The 22,436-nt window shown below is 40.8% G+C and overlaps 1 protein-coding gene across 1 annotated transcript in view; it reads left to right on the forward strand.

The window, feature by feature from the left end:
- Positions 1-20,954, forward strand: part of LOC124789660 (aminopeptidase Ey-like) — a 225,449-nt gene extending 204,495 nt beyond the window's left edge. The window contains exon 18 of the mRNA XM_047257098.1: positions 20,464-20,954. Within this exon, the coding sequence (XP_047113054.1) occupies positions 20,464-20,619 (156 nt within the window). The 3' untranslated portion in view covers positions 20,620-20,954. The remainder of the gene's footprint in view (positions 1-20,463) is intronic.
- Positions 20,955-22,436: the final 1,482 nt, after the last annotated feature.

Consider the following 22,436-nt stretch of genomic DNA (forward strand, 5'->3'; position numbering starts at 1 on the left):
TTGCTACTCACCACATAGCGGAGATGCTTAGTCACGATAGGCACAACAAAAAGAGTCACACAATTATAGCTTTCGGCCATTGAGGCCTTAGTCAGCAGTACACACACACACACACACACACACACACACACACACACACACACACACACACAAACACGCGCGCGCTCACGCTCACGCAAATGCAACTTGCACACAACCCTGCAGTCTCAGAGAACTGAAACCATACTGTGAGCAGCAGCACCAGTGCATGATGGGAGTGACGACTGGGTAGGGGTAATGAGGACGCTAGAGCACGGAGGGGGAGGGATAGTATTGTGTGAGTGGTGGACAGTGAAGTGTTTCAGTTTAGACGGAGGGCAGGAGAGAAGGTGCAGAGGGGCGAGGGGCTGAGTAGCGGAAAGGAGAGAAGTAAAAAGAAAAAATTAAAAGACTGGGTATGGCGGTGAAATAATGGCTGTGTAGTGCTGCAATGGGAATAGGGAGGGGGCTGGATAAGTGAGGACAGTGACTAACGAAAGTTGAGGCCAGGAGGTTTACGAGAACGTAGGATGTATTGCAGGAAAAGTTCCCACCTGCGCAATTCCGAAAAGCTGGTGTTGGTGGGAAGGATCCATATGGCACAGGCTGTGAAGCAGTCATTGAGATGAGGGATATCATGTCTGGCAGCGTGTCAAGCAACAGGGTGGTCCACTTGTCTTTTGGCCACAGTTTGTCGGTGGCCGTTCATGTGGACAGACAGCTTGTTGGTTGTCATGCCTATATAGAATGCAGCACAGTGGTTGCAGCTTAGCTTGTAAATCACATGCCTGGTTTCACATGTAGCCCTGCCTTTGATGGGATAGGTGATGTTAGTGACTGGACTCGAGTAGGTGGTGGTAGGAGGATGTATGGGACAGGTCTTGCATCAGGTCTATTACACGGGTATGAGCCATGAGGTAAGGGATTGGAAGCAGGAGTTCTGTAAGGAAGGACGAGTATATTGTGTAGGTTCAGTGGATGGCGGAATACTATGGTAAGAGGGGTGAGAAAGATAGTGGGCAGGACATTTCTCATTTCAAGGCACAATGAGAGGTAATCGAAACCCTGGCGGAGAATGTAATTCAGTTGCTCCAGTCCCATATGGTACTGAGTTACGAGGGGAATGCTCCTCTGTGGCCGGACTGTGGGACTTTGGGAGGTGGTGGGAGCCTGGAAAGATAAGGCACAGGAGATTTGTTTTTGTACAAGGATGGGAGGATAATTATGGTCAGTTATGAACCTTTCCTCCAGAACCTTAGTCCCACAGAAATATCAGTCTTTTCCAAGGGCCTCACTTTTTGCCCCACTCCTAAATTCAACCAAGCAGGTCTAGTTACAGATCTTCTCTCCTTCTCCCGGTCCCTACAGTGGAAACACTTTTTCGCCACCAACCCGACCAATCAGACTCAACCAAAGACCAATATTGAACCTTGCCTAACTCAGTTCACTCCTCCATCCAACCCCACTGCCTCCAGAAAAACCCCTGTTAACTTTCCAGAATTTCTTAACCTCAAACCTTGCCTCACCATCATTCCCCTAATCCCTCACCATGCAAACTAACCTTACATCCACAGAAAGAACTGCAGTCCACCATCTAAAAACTGATGCGGACCTTATAATCCTACCTGCAGGCAAAGGCTTCACCACTGTTGTTTTGAAGTGCAAGGATTACGTGGCAGAAGGACTCTGTCAGCTGTCAGATACTTCCACCCACAAACTTTGCCACAGTGATCCCGTTCCAGTAATCCAGCAGGATCTCCAGTCACTACTCAAATCCTTAGGACCATCCCAGAACCTCTCCCCAGAGTCCATCTCTCTACTTAACCCTACCACTCCCCACACTCCCACCTTCTACATGCTTCCTAAAGTCCATAAACCCAACCACGAAGGATGCCCCATTGTGGCTGGTTACTGTGCCCCTACTGAGAGAATATCTGCTCTCGTAGACCAACACCTTCAACCTATTACCCGGAACCTATCCTCCTATACAAAAGATACCAACCATCTCCTCACCAACTCTCCACAGTTCCTGTCCCTTTACCACATGGTGCCCTGCTCGTCACTATTGATGCCACCTCCCCGTACACTAACATTCCTAATGCCCATGGCCTTAAGGCTATCGAACACTACCTTTCCAGATGCCCTATGGATTCCAAAGCAACAACCTCCTTCCTAGTCTCCATGACCAACTATATCCTCACCCACAATTACTTCTCCTTTGAAGGCATTACCTACAAACAAATCTGCAGTATGGTTATGGGCACCCACATGGCTCCAACCTATGCTAACCTATTTATGGACCATCTAGAGGAATCCTTCCTAAAAACCCAGTATCCTAAACCCTCACCTGGTTCAGATTCATTGATGATATCTTTGTTATCTGGATTGAAGGTGAGGAAACCTTATTCACATTCCTCCAGAACCTCAGCAACTTCTCCCCCATTTGCTTCACCTGGTCCTACTCAACCCAACAAGTCACCTCCCTAGATATTGACCTCCACCTCAGAGATGGCTACATCAGTACCTCTGTCCATATCAGACCTACTAACCACCAGCAATAACTCCACTTCAACAGCTGCCACCCATTCCTTAGCAAGAAGTCCCTTCTGTACAGCCTAGCCACCCATGGTCATAGCATCTGCAGTGACGAGCAGTCCCTCTCAAAATATACCGAGGGTCTCACTGAAGCCTTCACTGACCGTAATTATCCTCCCATCCTTGTACAAAAACAAATCTCCTGTGCCTTATCTTTCCAGTTTCCCACCACCTCCCAAAGTCCCACAGTCCGGCCACAGAGGAGCAATCCCCTCAGAACTCAGTACCATACGGGACTGGAGCAACTGAATTACATTCTCCGCCAGGGTTTCGATTACCTCTCATCGTGCCTTGAAATGTGAAATGTCCTGCCCACTATCTTTCCCACCCCTCCTACCGTAGTATTCCGCCATCCACTGAACCTACACAATATACTCGTCCTTCCTTACAGAACTCCTGCTTCCAATCCCTTACCTCATGGCTCATACCCGTGTAATAGACCTGATGCAAGACCTGTCCCATACATCCTCCTACCACCACCTACTCGAGTCCAGTCACTAACATCACCTATCCCATCAAAGGCAGGGCTATATGTGAAACCAGGCATGTGATTTACAAGCTAAGCTGCAATCACTGTGCTGCATTCTATGTAGGCATGACAACCAACAAGCTGTCTGTCTGCATGAACGGCCACCGACAAACTGTGGCCAAAAAACAAGTGGACCACCTTGTTGCTTGACACGCTGCCAGACACGATATCCCTCATCTCAATGACTGCTTCACAGCCTGTGCCATATGGATCCTTCCCACCAACACCAGCTTTTCGGAATTGCGTAGGTGGGAACTTTTCCTGCAATACATCCGATGTTCCCATAAACCTCCTGGCCTCAACCTTCGTTAGTCACTGTCCTCACCCATCCAGCCCCTCCCTGTTCCCATTGCAGCACTACACAGCCATTATTTCACCGCCACACCCAGTCTTTTAATTTTTTCTTTTTACTTCTCTCCTTTCCGCTACTTACTTCCTCCCACCTCTGCACCTGCTCTCCTGCCCTCCATCTAAACTGAAACATTTCACTGTCTGCCACTCCCACCATACTATCCCTCCCCCTCTCTGCTCCAGCCTCCTCGTTACCCTCACCCAGTCGCCACTCCCATCATGCACTGGTGCTGCTGCTCGCAGTGTGGTTTCAGATCTCTGAGCCTGCAGACTTGTGTGCAAGTTGCATTTGCATGAGTGTGTGTGTGTGCATGCATGCGTGTGTGTGCGTGCGTGTGTGTATGTGTGTCTACTGCTGACTAAGGCCTTAATGGCTGAAAGTTATAATTGTGTGAATCTTTTTGTTGTGCCTATTGCGACTCAGCATCTCCACTATATGGTATTGTTACATCTCCGCTATATGGTATTGTTACATTACCAACTCTATAAGATTACCACTTATCACAAGGTAATCGCAGTATCCTTAACAAAAATTAGTTTGTTCTCTCAATGGATGTTTTGACTGAGCTGGCTGTAGTTTCATTTGTTCAGCAATTGCTAGGCTACAAAATGCGTTCAAACTGAATAACATTAAGCAGATAGGTACAACTACAAGACTGTCAGACAAAGCTTTTGGCCAAACAGGCCTTCATCAGAACAGACAAAACACACACACACACACACACACACACACACACATACACACACACACAAACACATGACCACAGTCTCTGACTGCCAAGGCAGACTCACTTATTGTTGTGCCTATCTGTGACCCAGCATCTCCACTATATAGTGAGTACCAATTTTCCTTTTCATAATATTGTCATTACTCCATCCTGGATTTTCCAGAAACACCACCCTTTTCATAGATGACACTACCATTGGCAATAATAAGACACCTAACTGGCCTGTAAAACACCACTATCACTACCTTTCGAGAGATTTTACATTAGTTTACATCAAACGGTCTAAATCTTGATGTCAGCTCTGAAATTTGCTTAGTTTTACCAACAGAAATGCAGGATAAAGAGAGACTGCGGTGGGCTTTTCAAAATTTATGGGACTACACATTAGCATTAATTCACACTCATCTGTCCACATCATTGAGCTACAGTGCACAGAAAACAGAATTTAGCAGCCCTCAATGACTTTATCTGGGGTGACATTTATCCATTTTTTGGGAATTCATTTATATTTCAGTTCTGTATCAATATGTTCTTTCTTAAATTTATTTAAAGTTGAGTAACATTCAGTTATACTCTCATGCCTAAACCAGAATTATTTCTAAATCTGCAGGCAGGGTTATGAATGATATTCAACGATTAGTACTGAAAGCATGATTATTACTGCAGCCAACATACAACCAGAACAGAACAGAGTTCCTGAATGGAAAGTGCAACTGTTTTCACAATCATTACAAACATAATATTAGGAAAAGGACAGTTGCTACTCAATATACAGGAGAGTAGCAACTACCTTTTTTGTAATATTGTCATTACTTTATCCTGGATTTTATGTTGTTTGATTTCATTACAAAAATAATATATTTCATGAATCTACCAGAAATGACAGAATCTAATAACAATTTCTGATAGTCAAATTGGAACTGGCAACCCACAGTAATCCAACCACTGATGCTAGCTGCTAACCCACATGCATGCACACAATTTATGGCATTGCTCCTTCTCCTGGAAAAACAGTGACCCACTGTTTCAGAAGTTCTTACTGGAGGTGGCTACAACACATTGGATCCAGATATGTCAATGGGCCTCTGTATGGCAGATCCTCACATTCTGGTTGTGTTGTTACATCTTCTTCATTACCATAAGCTTCTATTTTATTTTATTTATTCATATATCCATCTGTAGACAATAAATATTGCATGACTGTTCTCCAACAGTACATGTAAATTTACGGGAAACAATTTGTGCAAAAGGGACATACAAATTTATACATTAATTCGTACAAAGTCTAAAACATACAAAATTGTACAAAAAATGTACAAAGAATAACACTTGGCCATACAAGACACAGTAATACAACTTTTTATAAATGTATACTAACAGTATTGTAACTGCATAACCTGTTTGCTTTAAGGTTTTACTTTTGTCTTTCCTAAACAGGAAGCCCTTACATTCACTACAATAATTCAGTAAAGATTTTACCACATCAGATATACAGAATTAACAGAAACTTTAGGGGATGAAAGACAGTGTTTGCAAATTTGCCTTAATATAAACATTATCAGAATTATTTATTGGCCTAAATAGTCATTTACCAAGTAAAAACATTGTTCAAGTAGAAATTCTTTAAATTCTACTTTAAATCTGTTTTCATCTTCTAACTTTCTGATGTTGGCTGGTAGTATGTTGTAGAGTTTTGTACCAATATGGCTCACATACCTTTGTGTGTGTGTTCTTTTTGTTTGCTGAGTATGGAATGCTGTGCTATTTCAAGTATTTTAGTTATGCAAGTCGGCATTTGTCTGAAAATCTGCAAGGTAGGCCCTAACATATAAAACACATTTGTGTATATATAAGGAAGGTATTGTTTGAACTTTAAGCTTGTTGAATAAGAGTTTGCATGGTGTCCTTGGGTGGCTGCGTGTTATTATTCAGATAGCCCTCTTCTGTAACAGAATGATTTGTTTTACACTGCAAGTGATGGAACCCCAAAATATTATTCTGTATGTTGCAAGAGGCTGAAAACAGCCTAAATATGCCATCCTGGCACCCTCTGCAGTACCGACATTTGCAATAATTCTAAGAGCAAATCAGGCTGTGTTAAGTTTCTGCACTAGTTTCATTACATGGTCATTAAAATTAAGATTTTCATCTAATGAATCCCCAGCAATTTTGTTGATGCCACTCTGTCTATGGCCTTGTCACCCAACAACAGATAAAGATTTACATTTTGACATATTTTCTCAAACTGCATATTTCTTTTATTTGCATTTAGTGTCAACTGGTTTGCATTCAACCAAGTGTGGACATTCTTTATTACTTGATCAGTAGTTGTTTGCAGCATTTGCTTTGGTGCATCTATTATCACACTAGTGTCATCTGTGAATAGTATGGCCTTTGCTGCTCCACCTGAGGTGTGAAAGTCATTTATGTAGACAAGGAACAATATGGGACCTAGAATACTGCCTTGCGGCACTCCTATTTCCACCTTCTTTGCATCTGATACTAAATTTATTTTGTGTTTGGAGTAACCTGACATCAGTCCTTCAATCTGTGTTCTGTTTTGTAGGTTTGATTCAAACCACTTTTTCCCTGTCCCATGAATACCGAATGCTTCCAGTTTTTCTAAAAGAATGCCATGATTAAATGCTTTGGAGAGATCTAAATATATTCCTACTATGCTGTTGTCTTTAACTATATTTTTGATTACTTGTTCAGTGTAGCACATTAGTGCTGTTTCTGTGTTTTTACCCACCTGGAAGCCATGCTAATTTCTATTTAGTAACTAATGGCCATTTAGATATTTGTTGATTCTGTGCTTCTTTCTATTATTTTGGAAAATGCTGGAAGGAGGGATATTGGCTGATAGTTTTCTACCTTATGCTTGTCACCATTTTTGAATAATGGCTTCACTTTTGACATTTTCATCCTTTCCGGAAACACTCCTTCACAAAATGATAAGTCGGCTATGTATGCCATGGGCCTTGAGAGTTGTGCAGCTGTCATTGTTATGATATAAACAGGCACCTCATCTACTCCTGCTGACATTTTAGGTTTCAAGCTTTTTATTGCTTTGAACACTTCATTTTCATGTGTTGGATCTATCTTCATGCTACAAGCAGCTTTTGGAAATTCAGGTTTTTCTTGGTTTGTAAATTTCAAGCTTAATGAAATTGTTGCATTTATGAAATAATTGTTGATGTAACTTGGCAAATGTTGTTTTTTAATATTGACATTATCAGCGTTTTTGAGAAGAAATCCTGGTATTCGCATCTCTTTTCTGTTTGTCTTCACAATACCCCATATGGCTTTTGATTTGTCATCAGAATGTCTTATTAAGTTCTCATCACTCATAAATTTTGCCTTGGCAATTACTTTTGGATATACCCTCTTGTGATTCTTAACATATTCTATGAACTGTGGATCTGTAGCTGTCTTCCATTTTTAATTTAGTCTCTTTAGAGTTCAACAATAAGTTTTGATGCCAGCTGTGATCCAAGAACTTGGCTTTGTATTGTGATGTGATGTGATTCTTGACAGCTTCTTTGGAAAGCACATTTCGAAATATCCCATGAAAATTGAAGAGAAAGTGTTATATGCATCATTTGTATTTGTTAGGTATAGCGCTTCTGCCCAGGACTCACTAGTTAGGATATTTCTATATTCTTTACAGTTTTCAGCGGAAAATTTTCTTTTGAATGTGAAATACTCTTTTTTTCCTTGCAGTAGCATTGAAGGAATTTTGAAGACCAGAGCATTATGGTCTGATAATCCCAAATCAGAATTTCTTGTTTCTACTTCTGTGAATCGTACATTTGAAAATATATTATCTATAAGACTGTATGTATTATATGTTATTCTTGTGAGTTCGTGTACGTGTGAAAAAGACTGAAACTACATAACAGGTTTGGGTTCATGTATGTATGGAAACAGAATGAAACTACATAATAGATTTATGATAATCAAGTGGGGGTTTAGTTTGCTTGAACCTCCCATCACTGATCTGCACTTGTGGAGTATAGTAGAGCTTCATAAGGAAGACATGGAAGAGGCATTTGTGATTTTGTGTTCTTTATGAAGGGCAATAATCCCTAACTTCAAATGTGACATCCAGCAAGCACCAAAGAATATTATATTGCCCAACAGTAGCCTTTATTAACTTTTCAGATACTCCCACTTTCTGGACAGCTATAAAAATCCATACCAAGCCTACCGATCTGCATCTCACTGGATGATGCTTAGCATTATAGCTATCTAGGGATATCTACGGGGCATGCAGGGTCCACAAACAAGCTAGCTGCCTCTTTTTTCCCCAGGTTATAGGATGTTTCATGTAGTTACCCTGAGTATCATTGGGTTTAAACAGGAACAGTGGATCTGTTGCCATACCAGCCTCATGACCATCAAGCAGAAAGAATAATGTAATACCTGTAGTATCTTGCTGAACTGTTTTCTATGCAGATATCATGATGGGTAGTATTGTGTCCAATCTCTCTGTTTGACATCAACATATATCAAGAGCGTATCTGGTAATGTCATATTAAAGCATCCCCTGAAGCTATTTGTCTGTTGATGGTAGGCTGTTGTCATTCTGTGGGTGATGTTGCAGTGTGAAATCACACACAGGGTTCTCTGTGTTTCAAAATGATGCCTTCTACAAAAACTTTGACATTTTTGAAGCTTTGGCAGTCCGCACAGCTCTGGAGATCACGTAGCAAATCAGGTAGTTAGTGCAGACTGTTACCCACCAGTCCCCATCAGTCAATTTTGGGAACTACATTAAGAGGTATATTCCATTTTGATGGAATGGCACTGCTGCAGGCGGAATGGGTACCAGATACCCTGGAGATTATTGTGGCATGTGCTTCCATCATTGGCATTCTTTACAGTGGCTCACATAGTTTTTAATGTATTGGTAGAGACATGGCCAGTGATACCTGCATCTGATTGTCTGGAATTTTCACAAATCCCAGTTGTCCAGATTTTGGAGTATGATGGAAATACTTCAGGATATAGGTGAGCTGTGATGACAAAGAAACATTTCCACCATACTGGATTGTAGTTCCTCTAATACAATGCTCCTTTTATTAATCATAACTCTTCTTTGGTCCTTCTTCGAGGCTTCTATGGTTTTTATCAATGCTGGCTCTTCCATCTCTTCAGTGGCAATGCCATTTAATGCCACTAGATTAGATTAATAGCACTTTTCTTTCCACCCAGAGTCTTGCAGAAATTATTTTACATCTTTTGGCGTAATGACAGTGCCAAGCATGTACATATATAACTGTCTAATATATGCCAGAGAAAATCTGAAAAAATTGAACATGAGATGTGATGTGCATGCACACAGTACAAGAAACAGTCACCTGCTGGACTTGCCTTCCACAAGACTTGCTGTAGTCCATAATAACTATAAGTACTTAAGCATAAAATTTTTCAGTAAGTTACCATGCTCAGCTCATACAGTACCACTAAATAAATATAAGAATACATTGCAAACCTGGCTAAAAAACAACGAATTCTATACAACTGAAGAATTCTTAGAAACTAATCATCAAAATATATGTTTTACCTAAGTTATGAAGAAAATGTTTTGATATTATACAAGTTAGTTATTTACTGTGATTCTTTTCTTATGTGTGTATTTAATTACTGTATAAAACATTGTTTTACATAATGCTGAAGAAAAGGTCTTTAGTTCCTTTTCTCCCCTTTTTGTAACTATTTGAATATCGTACTGAAACTAAAACCCTCTGTAAACTTTGACGAAGCCAATTGTATGAAAAATACTGAAAGGCTAATAAAAATATTCTATTCTATTCTGTTCAATAGATCTATAGTGAGGAGACCCCCCAGGATGTAGAACTCTTCAGGAAAACGAGAATACACAATAAATATTTACAAAGAAAAACAAATATGCTAATTTACCTACCAGAGATACCAAGTGGAATGGTCCTCATGGATGTGGAATGAGTCAAAATAATTAAATATATTTTCATTTAAAAAATACTAAATGAGATGAGACAAAAAAATGTAAATGTTCAATACACTGAGATGTGTATGATAACTTCTACTGTAGCCATGCACCATCAAATGGGAACAACATTTGACAACACTTATTTAAAACCATTGCATTTCAGCACTGAATCCATACAGAAGTCAGAGTGTACTCATATTCACATTACTTGATATTATTAGTAACATATTCACATCAGTTGTTTCTACTAAGAAATTCATCAAAGCAGTAGATTTCATCCATGTTGCTGCTGTGTTCCACCAAAGAAATCCTTGCAAGGCAGTTCATATCCCTGTCTCTGCATCTGCTTTTGTATACCACTGTGGTGTTGTAATCTTGAAGCCTGAGTGCCCATCTTGCTAGCTGATGTAAGCGATCCTTCCATCTTGTCAGCCAGCATGGAGAATGATGGTCCATCACAACAGTGAGTAACATGCCAAATAAATATAACAGGAACTTGTTGATGGCCCAAACAACTGCAAGGTAATCTTTCTTGGTTGTAGGGTAGCTAGTCTCAGATTAGGACAGTCCTCTGGAAGCATAAGCTATTTCCTTTTCAGCACCTTCCTAAATTTGCTCTAGAACTGCAACTATTACACAACTGCTAGTGTATGAAGATCTGTCTTGGAATTCTTGTCATACAATGATAGGACTGAAGAAGATGTTAGCACCTTCTTTTGGATAAGGAAATATCCTTCTTTCACTTCATTCCAGGAATTTTTGGCATCTCTCTGCAGTAGTTCTTGCAAGGGACGTGCCTTGGTACAAAAGTCCTCTGTGAATGACCAGTAGTATGAGCACATTCTTCACATTCTGAAGAAACTTCTGACATCATGAATGCATTGGGGAGTAGGTAAATCTGTGACTGCTCATATTTTCTTTGGACTATAACAGATTCCATCACCATTCACTAGATGCCCCTAAGATTTTTATTTCTTGTATGATGAAGAGGTAGTTGTCTGGATTTAGAAAGAGGCCTACCAGTACACAGGCAGCTCAGATATTCTTAAAGTATCTTTGAAAAAACAAGAGTATCATCAAAATGGCTAAGACATGTCAATCAAGGTTGTCATAGCTTTAAACTCATAGAGCCCATCAGAAGTTATGAAGGCAGTATTTTCCCAGTCAGCCTCATCAAACTCAATATGTTCATAGTTCATCTGCATGTCAGTAGTTGAGAAACGCTTTGCCCCTTTCAAGCAATCTAGGGTATTGTCAGTATGCAGCAATGAATAGCCATCTTTCAGCCATTGATAGTCAATAGAGAAATGCCATATGCTGAGCCCTCTTCATGCAGATCACAGGATAGGGCCAAGGATTCTCTGTAGGTTCAATGACATCATCTTGCAGCATCTTCTCCACTTTCTCCAAGATTATCCACAAATCAGCCGGTGACGCTCTGTATGAGTTCTGACTGATTGGTGAATGATGCCCAGTGTTGATATATAGTGTTTTACCAAGGGCTGCTTGGTTTCTCTTTTCTCCACTCTAGATTTAAAAGCATCTAAAAGTTGATGCACAACGGCTATTACTCGATGATATTGTTTCTTGGTTAGGCCAAGTCTTATTGGCAGTTCGGTAGTAGGTCTTCCCCTGTGTTGTCTCTAATGGTAATGGAGCAAGGTTCTTTGTCAGCACCACTAAGTAACTCTTCCTGGACTGGTTCAACTGTCCCTAAAAACATGTCTAATATATTTAGGAATGTGTTGCAGCTGCTCATGACAGTTAGCAGTCCACAGTTCTTGTTGAATGTCAGCAATAATTGCAATCACCACTGACATGTAGATTTCTTTCGTGAGCCTGAGTTGCTCTTTGCAACTGACAAAAGCTTTACAGTTGAACTGAGCATCCCAGTTGATGACTAGAGCTCATCTTGTTGATGATGGCATGATAACAATATCTTTAATGGTATACTACTACTCAGAACAATCTGTATTATGTATGCTTGTTGGAATAATTTTGACAATCTGGAGTTGTAATTTACCAGTCTACGACTGTTTGTGATGCCTGTAAGAATTTTAATCCAAGAATAATGTTATGACTACATTCTGGCAAAATGACAAATTTGGAGGGGTGTTTTCCATCATTGATATTGTGGTTCTGTCAGAATGACATATTTCCCATTTACACCCTCCTGAATAATCACTTTTGTATCACAGAACATAGTCTTCTGTAGCTGACAACAATAAACATCTTAACATTACACAAAAAGGAAGCTCCTGAGTCAATTAGCACCTAAACAAGATGGTCATGAATTATGATGCCAATGAGATTTCCTGGCATCTTGGTGACTATCACAGTTGGAGCATTTGCTTAACCTCCAGAGATGGTTGCCTCACTTTGTTTTCCTGAAGTATGAAGCTAGGCAAGTGGCTGATGCATCAAAAGCGCTATGCGGAATGGCTACAGCATGTCGTGAAGTGACCTTGTTTGGAGTACAGTGATGGGCCATGTCCTCAGGTCGACTATATTCCTCTGCAGCTAACTGGTGTGAACAGATCTGTTTTGATACTTCACATCTGGGAGCAGAGTAGCTGTCGAACACTTGTCTTCTTTCTTTGCAGTTGCTCACAATGTGTCCTCGTCATCCACAGTGGAAATACACTACCTTGTTTTCTTCTGACCTTCAAATTTCTCTTCCTCTATGAATTATTACATTTGGTGTAGAAGTTAGTTACATGGGTTTTGTCACGTGCTAAGTTGTCATTTGATGACTGTAGCGTAGGTCTGAGCTGGCCAAGTCCATTCTCCCTGGTATGTTTGGCTGGTGGTGGAGAATGGTGGTAAAAACTGAAACATCTATTCTTCAGCATCCTCTGATACCTCCTGATATATGGCGTTGACATTTCTAGCTGCCATACAAGGATCTATATTTTTCCTTATCATCTGCCGTATGAAGGAAGGGAGCACATGATGGTCTTCTGCAACTGCTACTATCCTCTTGGTGGTCCGGATCCTTCCGTGCCACCTCCCTGTCAATTCAACTGTGGTGAAGATCCCTGGAATGCTTCTTCCTGGCTCCACCACTGCTCCACATTCACTGCATACAAGAAAGGAAAACACACATTTCCTTTTTCCTCTACATTTATCCTTACTCAATTTACTCATGAGCATCTTTTGTTCAACTCTTTTTTTCTATTGTATTTCCTTGGTTCCCTGGCACCAGTTGGCGATTTTTGCTGTTATTGTGACTACTTGTACAAGAAGATCTTGATACATATATTCTGCAACTTCTTTCAATAAGTGTGTGATATTGTTAGCTCCTGTAGTAGAATTCATGATGTGGCCTAGGGCCAATATTTGGTATGTACAACTGAGTCCTTTCCCATGATGTTGAGCCCTAGTCTTCAATTGCTCTTCAGCTAAACAGACTTGCTGCTGGTTGCTGCTAAATGTTTTCTTGAGTTCACCCTAGAATTTTTCCAACTATTGAGTTCCTTCTCATTGCTCTCGAACCACAACTGGGCCATGCCATGTGAGTAAAAGTACACATTTGCCAAACACATCACATCATCCCACTCATTTGGAGTGTATTTTTCCTTCTTTTCCTGCTGTTGTTTATTTTGTAAGACTTGTGCATTAGCAGGAAGTTGTGTCCCTGGCTGATATAACAGGGAAACATTTTTCTGACCCCAACACACCACCAGTTGAAAGTTGTATTGCCTTTATCCTCTTGGTGATCTGGATCCTTCTGTGCCAACTCCCTGTCGATCCAACTGTTGTGAAGATCCCTCAAATGCTTTTGCAAATTCTCTCTATTGTGCTACTAAATAAATAGCCACACTTCTCACAAATAGGGGAATATTTTGCCTAACATTTTCATTACTATTTTTCGCAACACAACTAACAATTGCTATGGTAACACCACTCAGAAACTGAGAGAAAACCAGAAAATCAACTACCATTCTTCAGTTGTTCATTATTCCCTTGTTGGTGTGTCATTTACTCCATGGCTCTCAGATTCAGGCACTTGTTGCATCATGGCACAAATAACTCTCAGACAACCAGTGGTTTTAGTAATTTTTACTGGTCCACTTCTCCCCTTCTCCACCACTGTTCCACATTCACTGCTTACAGAAAAGGAAAACACACGGTTTCCCTTTCCCTCTACATTTATCCTTATTCAATTTACTCCTGAGCATCTCGTGTTGACTGCTTTCCAATGGTGTGTTGGGATGTTTACAAATATTCCGAAACACTACACATTGTAATTGGTGACTCAGTCAAACCCTTACCAGACCAGCATCTCCGAAAAACAATGATGGATGCCTGATGTGCAGCGACTTTATTGCTGTTTTGGAATCCATCTGTCTCCTGAATATACAGATCTTAGGAGTGATATAATGCTTGGAATTCCAGGTCCTGACTGTGTAGGTGAAGGCTTTTACATTGTGTAATTGGAGTCATGGCGATGGTGATGTTTTGAAGTACTTGGCTTCTCCACCAAACTACATTGTAGAGGTTTTGAAGTATCTGGCTTCTCCACCAAACAGTATTACATCTAAACACAATCAGGACTAAATATAAAAGCAAGTTTATCAGTGAAGTTGAACACACAGTACTGAAAGCAAGTTTATTACTGACACCAAAGTACTATAAGAACAGAACTGACCTCCTGGACAGAGAGTGCAGCTATTTATACAAACATTGAACTGTCCAGCATGCTGTTGTTATACAAACATAAAATATTTCAGAATTTACAAACATCAGATATTTCACGAACTTCCCAGAAATGATCAATGCTAAATAACGAATAGTTGCTAGTGGCTGTATTTAAACTGGTAACTTGCAGCACTGCAACCAGTACCATTAACCACTGCACCACATTGCATGCACTATGTCTCATGGCAATATGTTTTGGAGGAACTTTAACAAGCAAATTATATTTCATTCATTTTGAGGTATACTCCTGGAAATTGGTAGAACAATTTTATGCAGATGGAGTGATACTTGAGCGAGTTATATGTATAGTATTTATTGGTGACTATTCTGTTCTGGAATAGTGTTAACCAAGCCCCAGGTATGGCTTTTAGTACATTCAAAAGAAGAATACTGAGAGAGTCATTATTCAATAAGTTATGAAATACATGTTTTTCTGAAAGCAAGTCGGTTTTATTCAGTATTCCAATACCTTACTGGGAGGCCTGTTTGCCTGCATAGTACCACTCTACTGTTTGACATATGACCCAATGTCTTCTTGTATCTATAAATCTACCTCATCCAACACTGCTCCCTATGGAGTGCATCCTTCATTGGGCCAAACAGATGGAAATTGGAAGGCATGAGATCTGCACTGTAGGGTGGATGAGAAAGAACAGTCCAATGAAGTTTTGTGAGCTCCTCTCCGGTCTGCAGACCTGTGTGAGCTTCTTTTGTCACAGGGAAGAAGTTCATTTGCAATTTGGTAGTGACAAACATGTTGAAGTTGTTTCTTCAATTTCTGGAGGATCTACATGGAAATTAAATTTATGTCCTATGTTGTTACTGTGTAAATCATAGATCATATCAAACTGATTTTTATTACCAGAACTAAAACTGTTTAAGTAGTACATGTACACTCCTGGAAATGGAAAAAAGTACACATTCACACCGGTGTGTCAGACCCACCATACTTGCTCCGGACACTGCGAGAGGGCTGTGCAAGCAATGATCACACGCACGGCACAGCGGACACACCACGAACCGCGGTGTTGGCTGTCGAATGGCGCTAGCTGCGCAGCATTTGTGCACCGCCGCCGACAGTGTCAGCCAGTTTGCCGTGGCATACGGAGCTCCATCGCAGTCTTTAACACTGGTAGCATGCCGCGACAGCGTGGACGTGAACCGTATGTGCAGTTGACGGACTTTGAGCGAGGGCGTATAGTGGGCATGCGGGAGGCCGGGTGGACGTACCGCCGAATTGCTCAACACGTGGGGCGTGAGGTCTCCACAGTACATCGATGTTGTCGCCAGTGGTCGGCGGAAGGTGCACGTGCCCGTCGACCTGGGACCGGACCGCAGCGACGCACGGATGCACGCCAAGACCGTAGGATCCTACGCAGTGCCGTAGGGGACCGCACCGCCACTTCCCAGCAAATTAGGGACACTGTTGCTCCTGGGGTATCGGCGAGGACCATTCGCAACCGTCTCCATGAAGCTGGGCTACGGTCCCGCACACCGTTGGGCCGTCTTCCGCTCACGCCCCAACATCGTGCAGCCCGCCTCCAGTGGTGTCGCGACAGGCGTGAATGGAGGGACGAATGGAGACGTGTCGTCTTCAGCGATGAGAGTCGCTTCTGCCTTGGTGCCAATGATGGTCGTATGCGTGTTTGGTGCCGTGCAGGTGAGCGCCACAATCAGGACTGCATACGACCGAGGCACACAGGGCCAACACCCGGCTTCATGGTGTGGGGAGCGATCTCCTACACTGGCCGTACACCACTGGTGATCGTCGAGGGGACACTGAATAGTGCACGGTACATCCAAACCGTCATCGAACCCATCGTTCTACCATTCCTAGACCGGCAAGGGAACTTGCTGTTCCAACAGGACAATGCACGTCCGCATGTATCCCGTGCCACCCAACGTGCTCTAGAAGGTGTAAGTCAACTACCCTGGCCAGCAAGATCTCCGGATCTGTCCCCCATTGAGCATGTTTGGGACTGGATGAAGCGTCTTCTCACGCGGTCTGCACGTCCAGCACGAACGCTGGTCCAACTGAGGCGCCAGGTGGAAATGGCATGGCAAGCCATTCCACAGGACTACATCCAGCATCTCTACGATCGTCTCCATGGGAGAATAGCAGCCTGCATTGCTGCGAAAGGTGGATATACACTGTACTAGTGTCGACATTGTGCATGCTCTGTTGCCTGTGTCTATGTGCCTGTGGGTCTGTCAGTGTGATCATGTGATGTATCTGACCCCAGGAATGTGTCAATAAAGTTTCCCCTTCCTGGGACAATGAATTCACGGTGTTCTTATTTCAATTTCCAGGAGTGTATTTGTAAGTGAGTGTAAAAATGTCAGGATCTTTAAGATGGTTTCTGTGAAACATGCATACACTTTGCACAATATCCTTACTACTCACATCTGCTGAAAGTAAAATTTGTTTTTCTTTAGGTACAGTTAACAAAACAAAACTGTTCATATAGAAAACAGTCCAATTCTGTATTGGGCATTCTCGGCATGCACAGCTACATCACAGACTGTGGCAACACCTTCACCCCATTAATGGATTATAGTAGCAACATATTATCTTATCAGAGGAATGTACTACGTACAGCATTGGAGATTCACTCCTAATAAACATTATACATGAAGTATACGATGTCAACAGTGACTGCGAAATGTGTAGTGATTTGGCCAGGAGCCGTAGATGCGTTTCATAGGACTTACTGGTGTTGTGCAAGTAGTTCATCGTCAAAGTGTCTGATATTCATTCATTCTGTCAGAGTGCTTCGTCATCATCTACGCAATCGGAGTTTGGTTCTGCCATCTCAAAATTTTAAACGAAATTCATCCAAGTTATTTCAAGGGAATCTGTTTTATAAAAGAGAGAAAATATTATTATTTCGTGGTGTAAGAGTCTAGATCAATTAGATTTCTAGCAAAATTTTGCCTTTTATGAAGCTCATATTTCACATGTAGCAGAGACTAACTAATTGAATAAACAGGCAATTCTCTGGCAATAATGACACTGGTAATAATATACATTTCTTTTTCAAATTACACACTCAAATGTAAGTGCCAAACTCAACAGCAGTCATTTTGGCTTTTCATTTGGGAACTCCAAAATTCATTATAATCCTCAAATTCGAAAACATCCAGGTCCAAATCAAGTTTCCATAGAGAAAGTTTCGCCTGCATGCATAAAAGTTCTCACAAAAACAATAGACAGAATGGGCATGTAGATGTCGCAGGAAAGAAATCATCAAGCTGAAATTGAGTAAAAGAGAATATATGTTAAACGAAGTGCTCCTAAATATTGATCTCTTAGTGAAATTACAAATACTGGTATGTTGGGAAAAATAAATTCATCTATTCAGATTAATGATTCTGAATAAGACATTTAAATTCTGTCAAGGAATATTTGTTAAAATCTGGCTGGAAGTGTATAATGATCCAAAAGAGATAAGCAGGTACAAAACTTCAAGACCATCCAGTTGACAGGACAAGCGTAGAATTTGGTTCTCCAGTGGAAGTTACGATACATTTTTCCCTAATTTTCAAGGAAAATAGAAGGCAATAGTTTCCGTGATTTGTGGGTGCAGAACTGCAGATGTCACACGAAGGAATGCATTATGCTTTGTCTTACGGCAACTAGAATTCAGTTGGAGAAAATTACTATTTATGTTCTGATTTGACACTGTTTTTAATTTACTCAACAGATATTATCATTACTGAAAATGTTTCTGAATACAGAGGAAAGGCTTCTGTTATTAGAGAGTTCACTAATGTGAGACAGCTACATTCTGACTAAAGTAAGTGCACTGATGCAAACTGTACACAAACGAAGGTACCCAAGTTTAGCAATCGCCCCAGAACACAATTCCATACTAACACAATCTGAAAATATGCAAAATTGTATCTGAGAACAAAACGTAGTGAACTGAGCTTCTTGATTATTTTATCTATGCATTTATTCGGTATCATGTTGTCACCCAATTGAACCCGAAGGAGATTCACAAAGGGTGTTTCAGTTAGAGTATGAGCATTAATGACTTCTTCTGGTGCTAGCAATTCTTTTCTACTTGTTTTGAATCACATAATATGAGTCACTGTGAGATTAAGACTTAAAATTTTAGCTGTAAACCACTTGTAGGCCTGTTAAGCTATCTTATGAGCTGTGTTCGGTAATATTGCATTTAGACATTTGATTAGTACGCTTGTGTTGTCAGCAAGCATTACAACGTTGAACCACCCCTTAAAGCCATTGGAATATATAGGTTAAGAAAATAGGAGTCTTCAGTACTGGTCTTTGTGGTAACTAGGCTAATTTCTTATGTTCTTCCATGCTGAGGTTAGGTCCATGCTTTGAGACACGCTGCTGTCGGTTGAGAAGGCGACACTCCATCCTTATAAAAAGAATGCCGTCAACGCAATAACACTTGTGTAATATTTGTATGCCATTAATATGGAATTATTTACCAGACACATTAAAATGTGCCTTTGTTTTCCCCTTTTATAAGAAAGATGTTTCAGTGGATATCTGGCCAATCCTACTCTTTACATTGTTGAGGAAGTATTTACATGAGGGCTGTTGTGTATCTATGCAACAATAAGACACTTAGTCAACCATGTTCTGAGATTTCAAAGTTGCTGTTCTGGAGCAGTTATTTATACATTCACAGAGCACATAATAAAATTTTAAAATAAAAAAAAGTCACCAACTAGTATCTTTTATGACTTATCAAAGGCAGAACGCTACTCTAGGAAATTTGAATAATATAATGAAGGTGCCACATCTTCAGCACAAGAACAATCAAACTGACTCCTGTATTTCACACGGTTTGATCATAGGTGTTCCTGGTTTACTTTGGTATTCCACCATATTATTTAAATCTGCAAACAGAACTAGTCCTTGCTGCAGATGAGGTAAAGCAAACTGTCAAGCCAACATCACCTGTGATTAAGAACTTATGCCTCTTACATCCTTCGCATATACATGTCACTGCATTGATGAATACAAAGGTTTTGTTGGGTCTCTTTGCCACAAATAAAAGATGCCCACTAAGTTGGCTATTGGGAGTTGCCCTGATATCATGTGAACTTCATTGTACCTGCATAGTTTCAACTGATTTTCACAGAAACTTGTCTTTGTTACATTATGTTTTGTTACATTATGTTTTATTTCAGTGATTTTAATATTTTTCTGTTTCTGTTCTAACAGGAGAATGTAAGTAAAATGACTAAAAATGACCTAGCAAAGATGTGTCAACACAAATTTGCACGCAGACTGAACTTGATGATAATGAGCTTGTAACCCGTATTTGCTTTGTGGCCCTAGTATCAACATTCCATCTTAGTCAAATACTATGGATGCTACTTGTTTTTAACAATGTTATGCAGTGACAGGGTATAATATTAGTTAATTTATGAACTGACATATTACAATAGCAGGCAAACTGTAGTCTTTTTTGTCAAGCCATTATATCGAATGCCAACCATAAGAAGGTGTGATAAGTTATTGAAAGAGCGAGGATTGCTGACAATTTTAGACTGCGTTCATCATTTGAAGGTCGCTTTTTCAGGTGGCTGGATTTTACTCAGCGCGCCAGCGTGACACCCCACGTCTGCTTTCATTAGTGAGCGACGCTATGAGGAACATTGTCGATAACAGCAAGTGGTACGATCGCAGCTTGCCGCAGATCGAGACTTGGATCCGTCGATATCTCAGTGACGACTGACTGTGAATATTTGGAAATTTTATTAAACTGATAACCAAATACGCTTTTAAGGACGCATGTGTTACGAAGTATATCATAAAATCAATACAGAAATGATGATCACGTCGTTTATATGTAAAGACTTACGTGTAGTGTTTTCGATAACTGCAAGTGGTACTATAGCAGTTTGACGTAGATCAAGACTTGGATCCGCCGATATCTCAGTGGCAATTGACTGTCAATATTTGTAAATTTTATTAAATTTATTAGTAAATACGTTGCTAAGGAAGTATATGCTAAGAAGTGTACCATAAAATCAATACAGAAATAATTATAATGTCGTTTATATGTAAAGACTCAAGTGTATTGTTTTGCAAATCCTTCATCTGTACATAAATAAATTATGAACTGATTTTCAGTGAATTTATCTGATTTGAAGCTTTTATTATTCAGTATGTTTACAAAGAGCAGTAAAAACTGTCTTTTGTAACTGTTTGTGCGTTTTCACATAACAAAAAAATTCACAATAATGTACCAATGGCAAAATGCATGGAAACAGACACTTAAGAAAAAAGAATCAGTTTATTTCGAAATTCGTCTCAAGGTATATATATCAGGGCCGGCCAGAAATTCTGCACGCGTGCGGTGCTCCTGCACATGTGCAACTACCGGGTCGCAGCGTGCACGTCGCAACCGTCAGCATTTCATGTAGTGCATGTTTCTACGCACAGATGTCCCTTTATCCACTTGCTGGGATACTTTGTACCGGCACATTCTAGTGCTCTTTCCACAGCTTGCAAGCCAACCATGGGAAGGTATTTAGCGTATTAAACATTTAAAATACTGTCACAGTCTACTCATTGAGACGCCTACTTTTATGTTAACAGTTTAACCCAGTAAGACAAATAACACAGTTAACAACCGTGGGGGTTTATTTAGGTAGCTTGACTGACGGCACGTAAATACGCGTAATGTCTTTGATCTAGTATTTAAGAAAGAGAGCACTTAGCGACTTCCAGCGAACCTTATTCATGACTTCAAATAACATTAAACTAATGCACGGTTTCCTTTAACCAATTCTCGGTGTCCTCAAATACACCCACACAATTTCTGTCTCAATGACCTCTGAACAGAATGATAACCGCAAACCTCTCGATGATCACCTGTTATTTCGATACCATTATTGCTATATCTTTCATCAGTTCCGTCTGAAATGTACCACATAAACAGGGAAGTGGAGCCGCTGCCGCCGCCGCTCATTTAGGACACATGTCTAATAACAGATGTCGCTGTCGCTCACTGTCGCACACGTGCGCACGTGTGCCGCACGTCTGCACACTGCAGCGTTTGGCCAGCCCTGCAATATATCAAAAAGGCTAACTATTGCCGTTCGATTACGTAATTAATTTGTAGGTAAAATCCGACGTCATTGGTCACAGTTATGTGATTATTACACTATGTGCGACATTCAGCTGTTTATCATGATCTCGGGTGGCAAAGTATGATCGACAGCAAAGACTTCCTGTTGTTTAATGTTGCGAACCTTACATTATTTTAGCACACTCCCCAACCTCTTCTTATGGAACTTCTTTCTCGAAGAGCTGCAGTTACTGCTGGGAGTTAAGAGTACAAATTCGACACAAACTCTCAAAATAAATACAATGCTTCTCATTAACAGTTGCCGGCCGCGGTGGTCTCGCGGTTAAGGCGCTCAGTCCGGAACCGCGCGACTGCTACGGTCGCAGGTTCGAATCCTGCCTCGGGCATGGATGTGTGTGATGTCCTTAGGTTAGTTAGGTTTAAGTAGTTCTAAGTTCTAGGGGACTGATGACTACAGA

The sequence above is a fragment of the Schistocerca piceifrons genome, chromosome 1, assembly GCF_021461385.2.
Source record: "Schistocerca piceifrons isolate TAMUIC-IGC-003096 chromosome 1, iqSchPice1.1, whole genome shotgun sequence".
Classification (NCBI taxonomy): Eukaryota; Metazoa; Arthropoda; class Insecta; order Orthoptera; family Acrididae; genus Schistocerca; species Schistocerca piceifrons.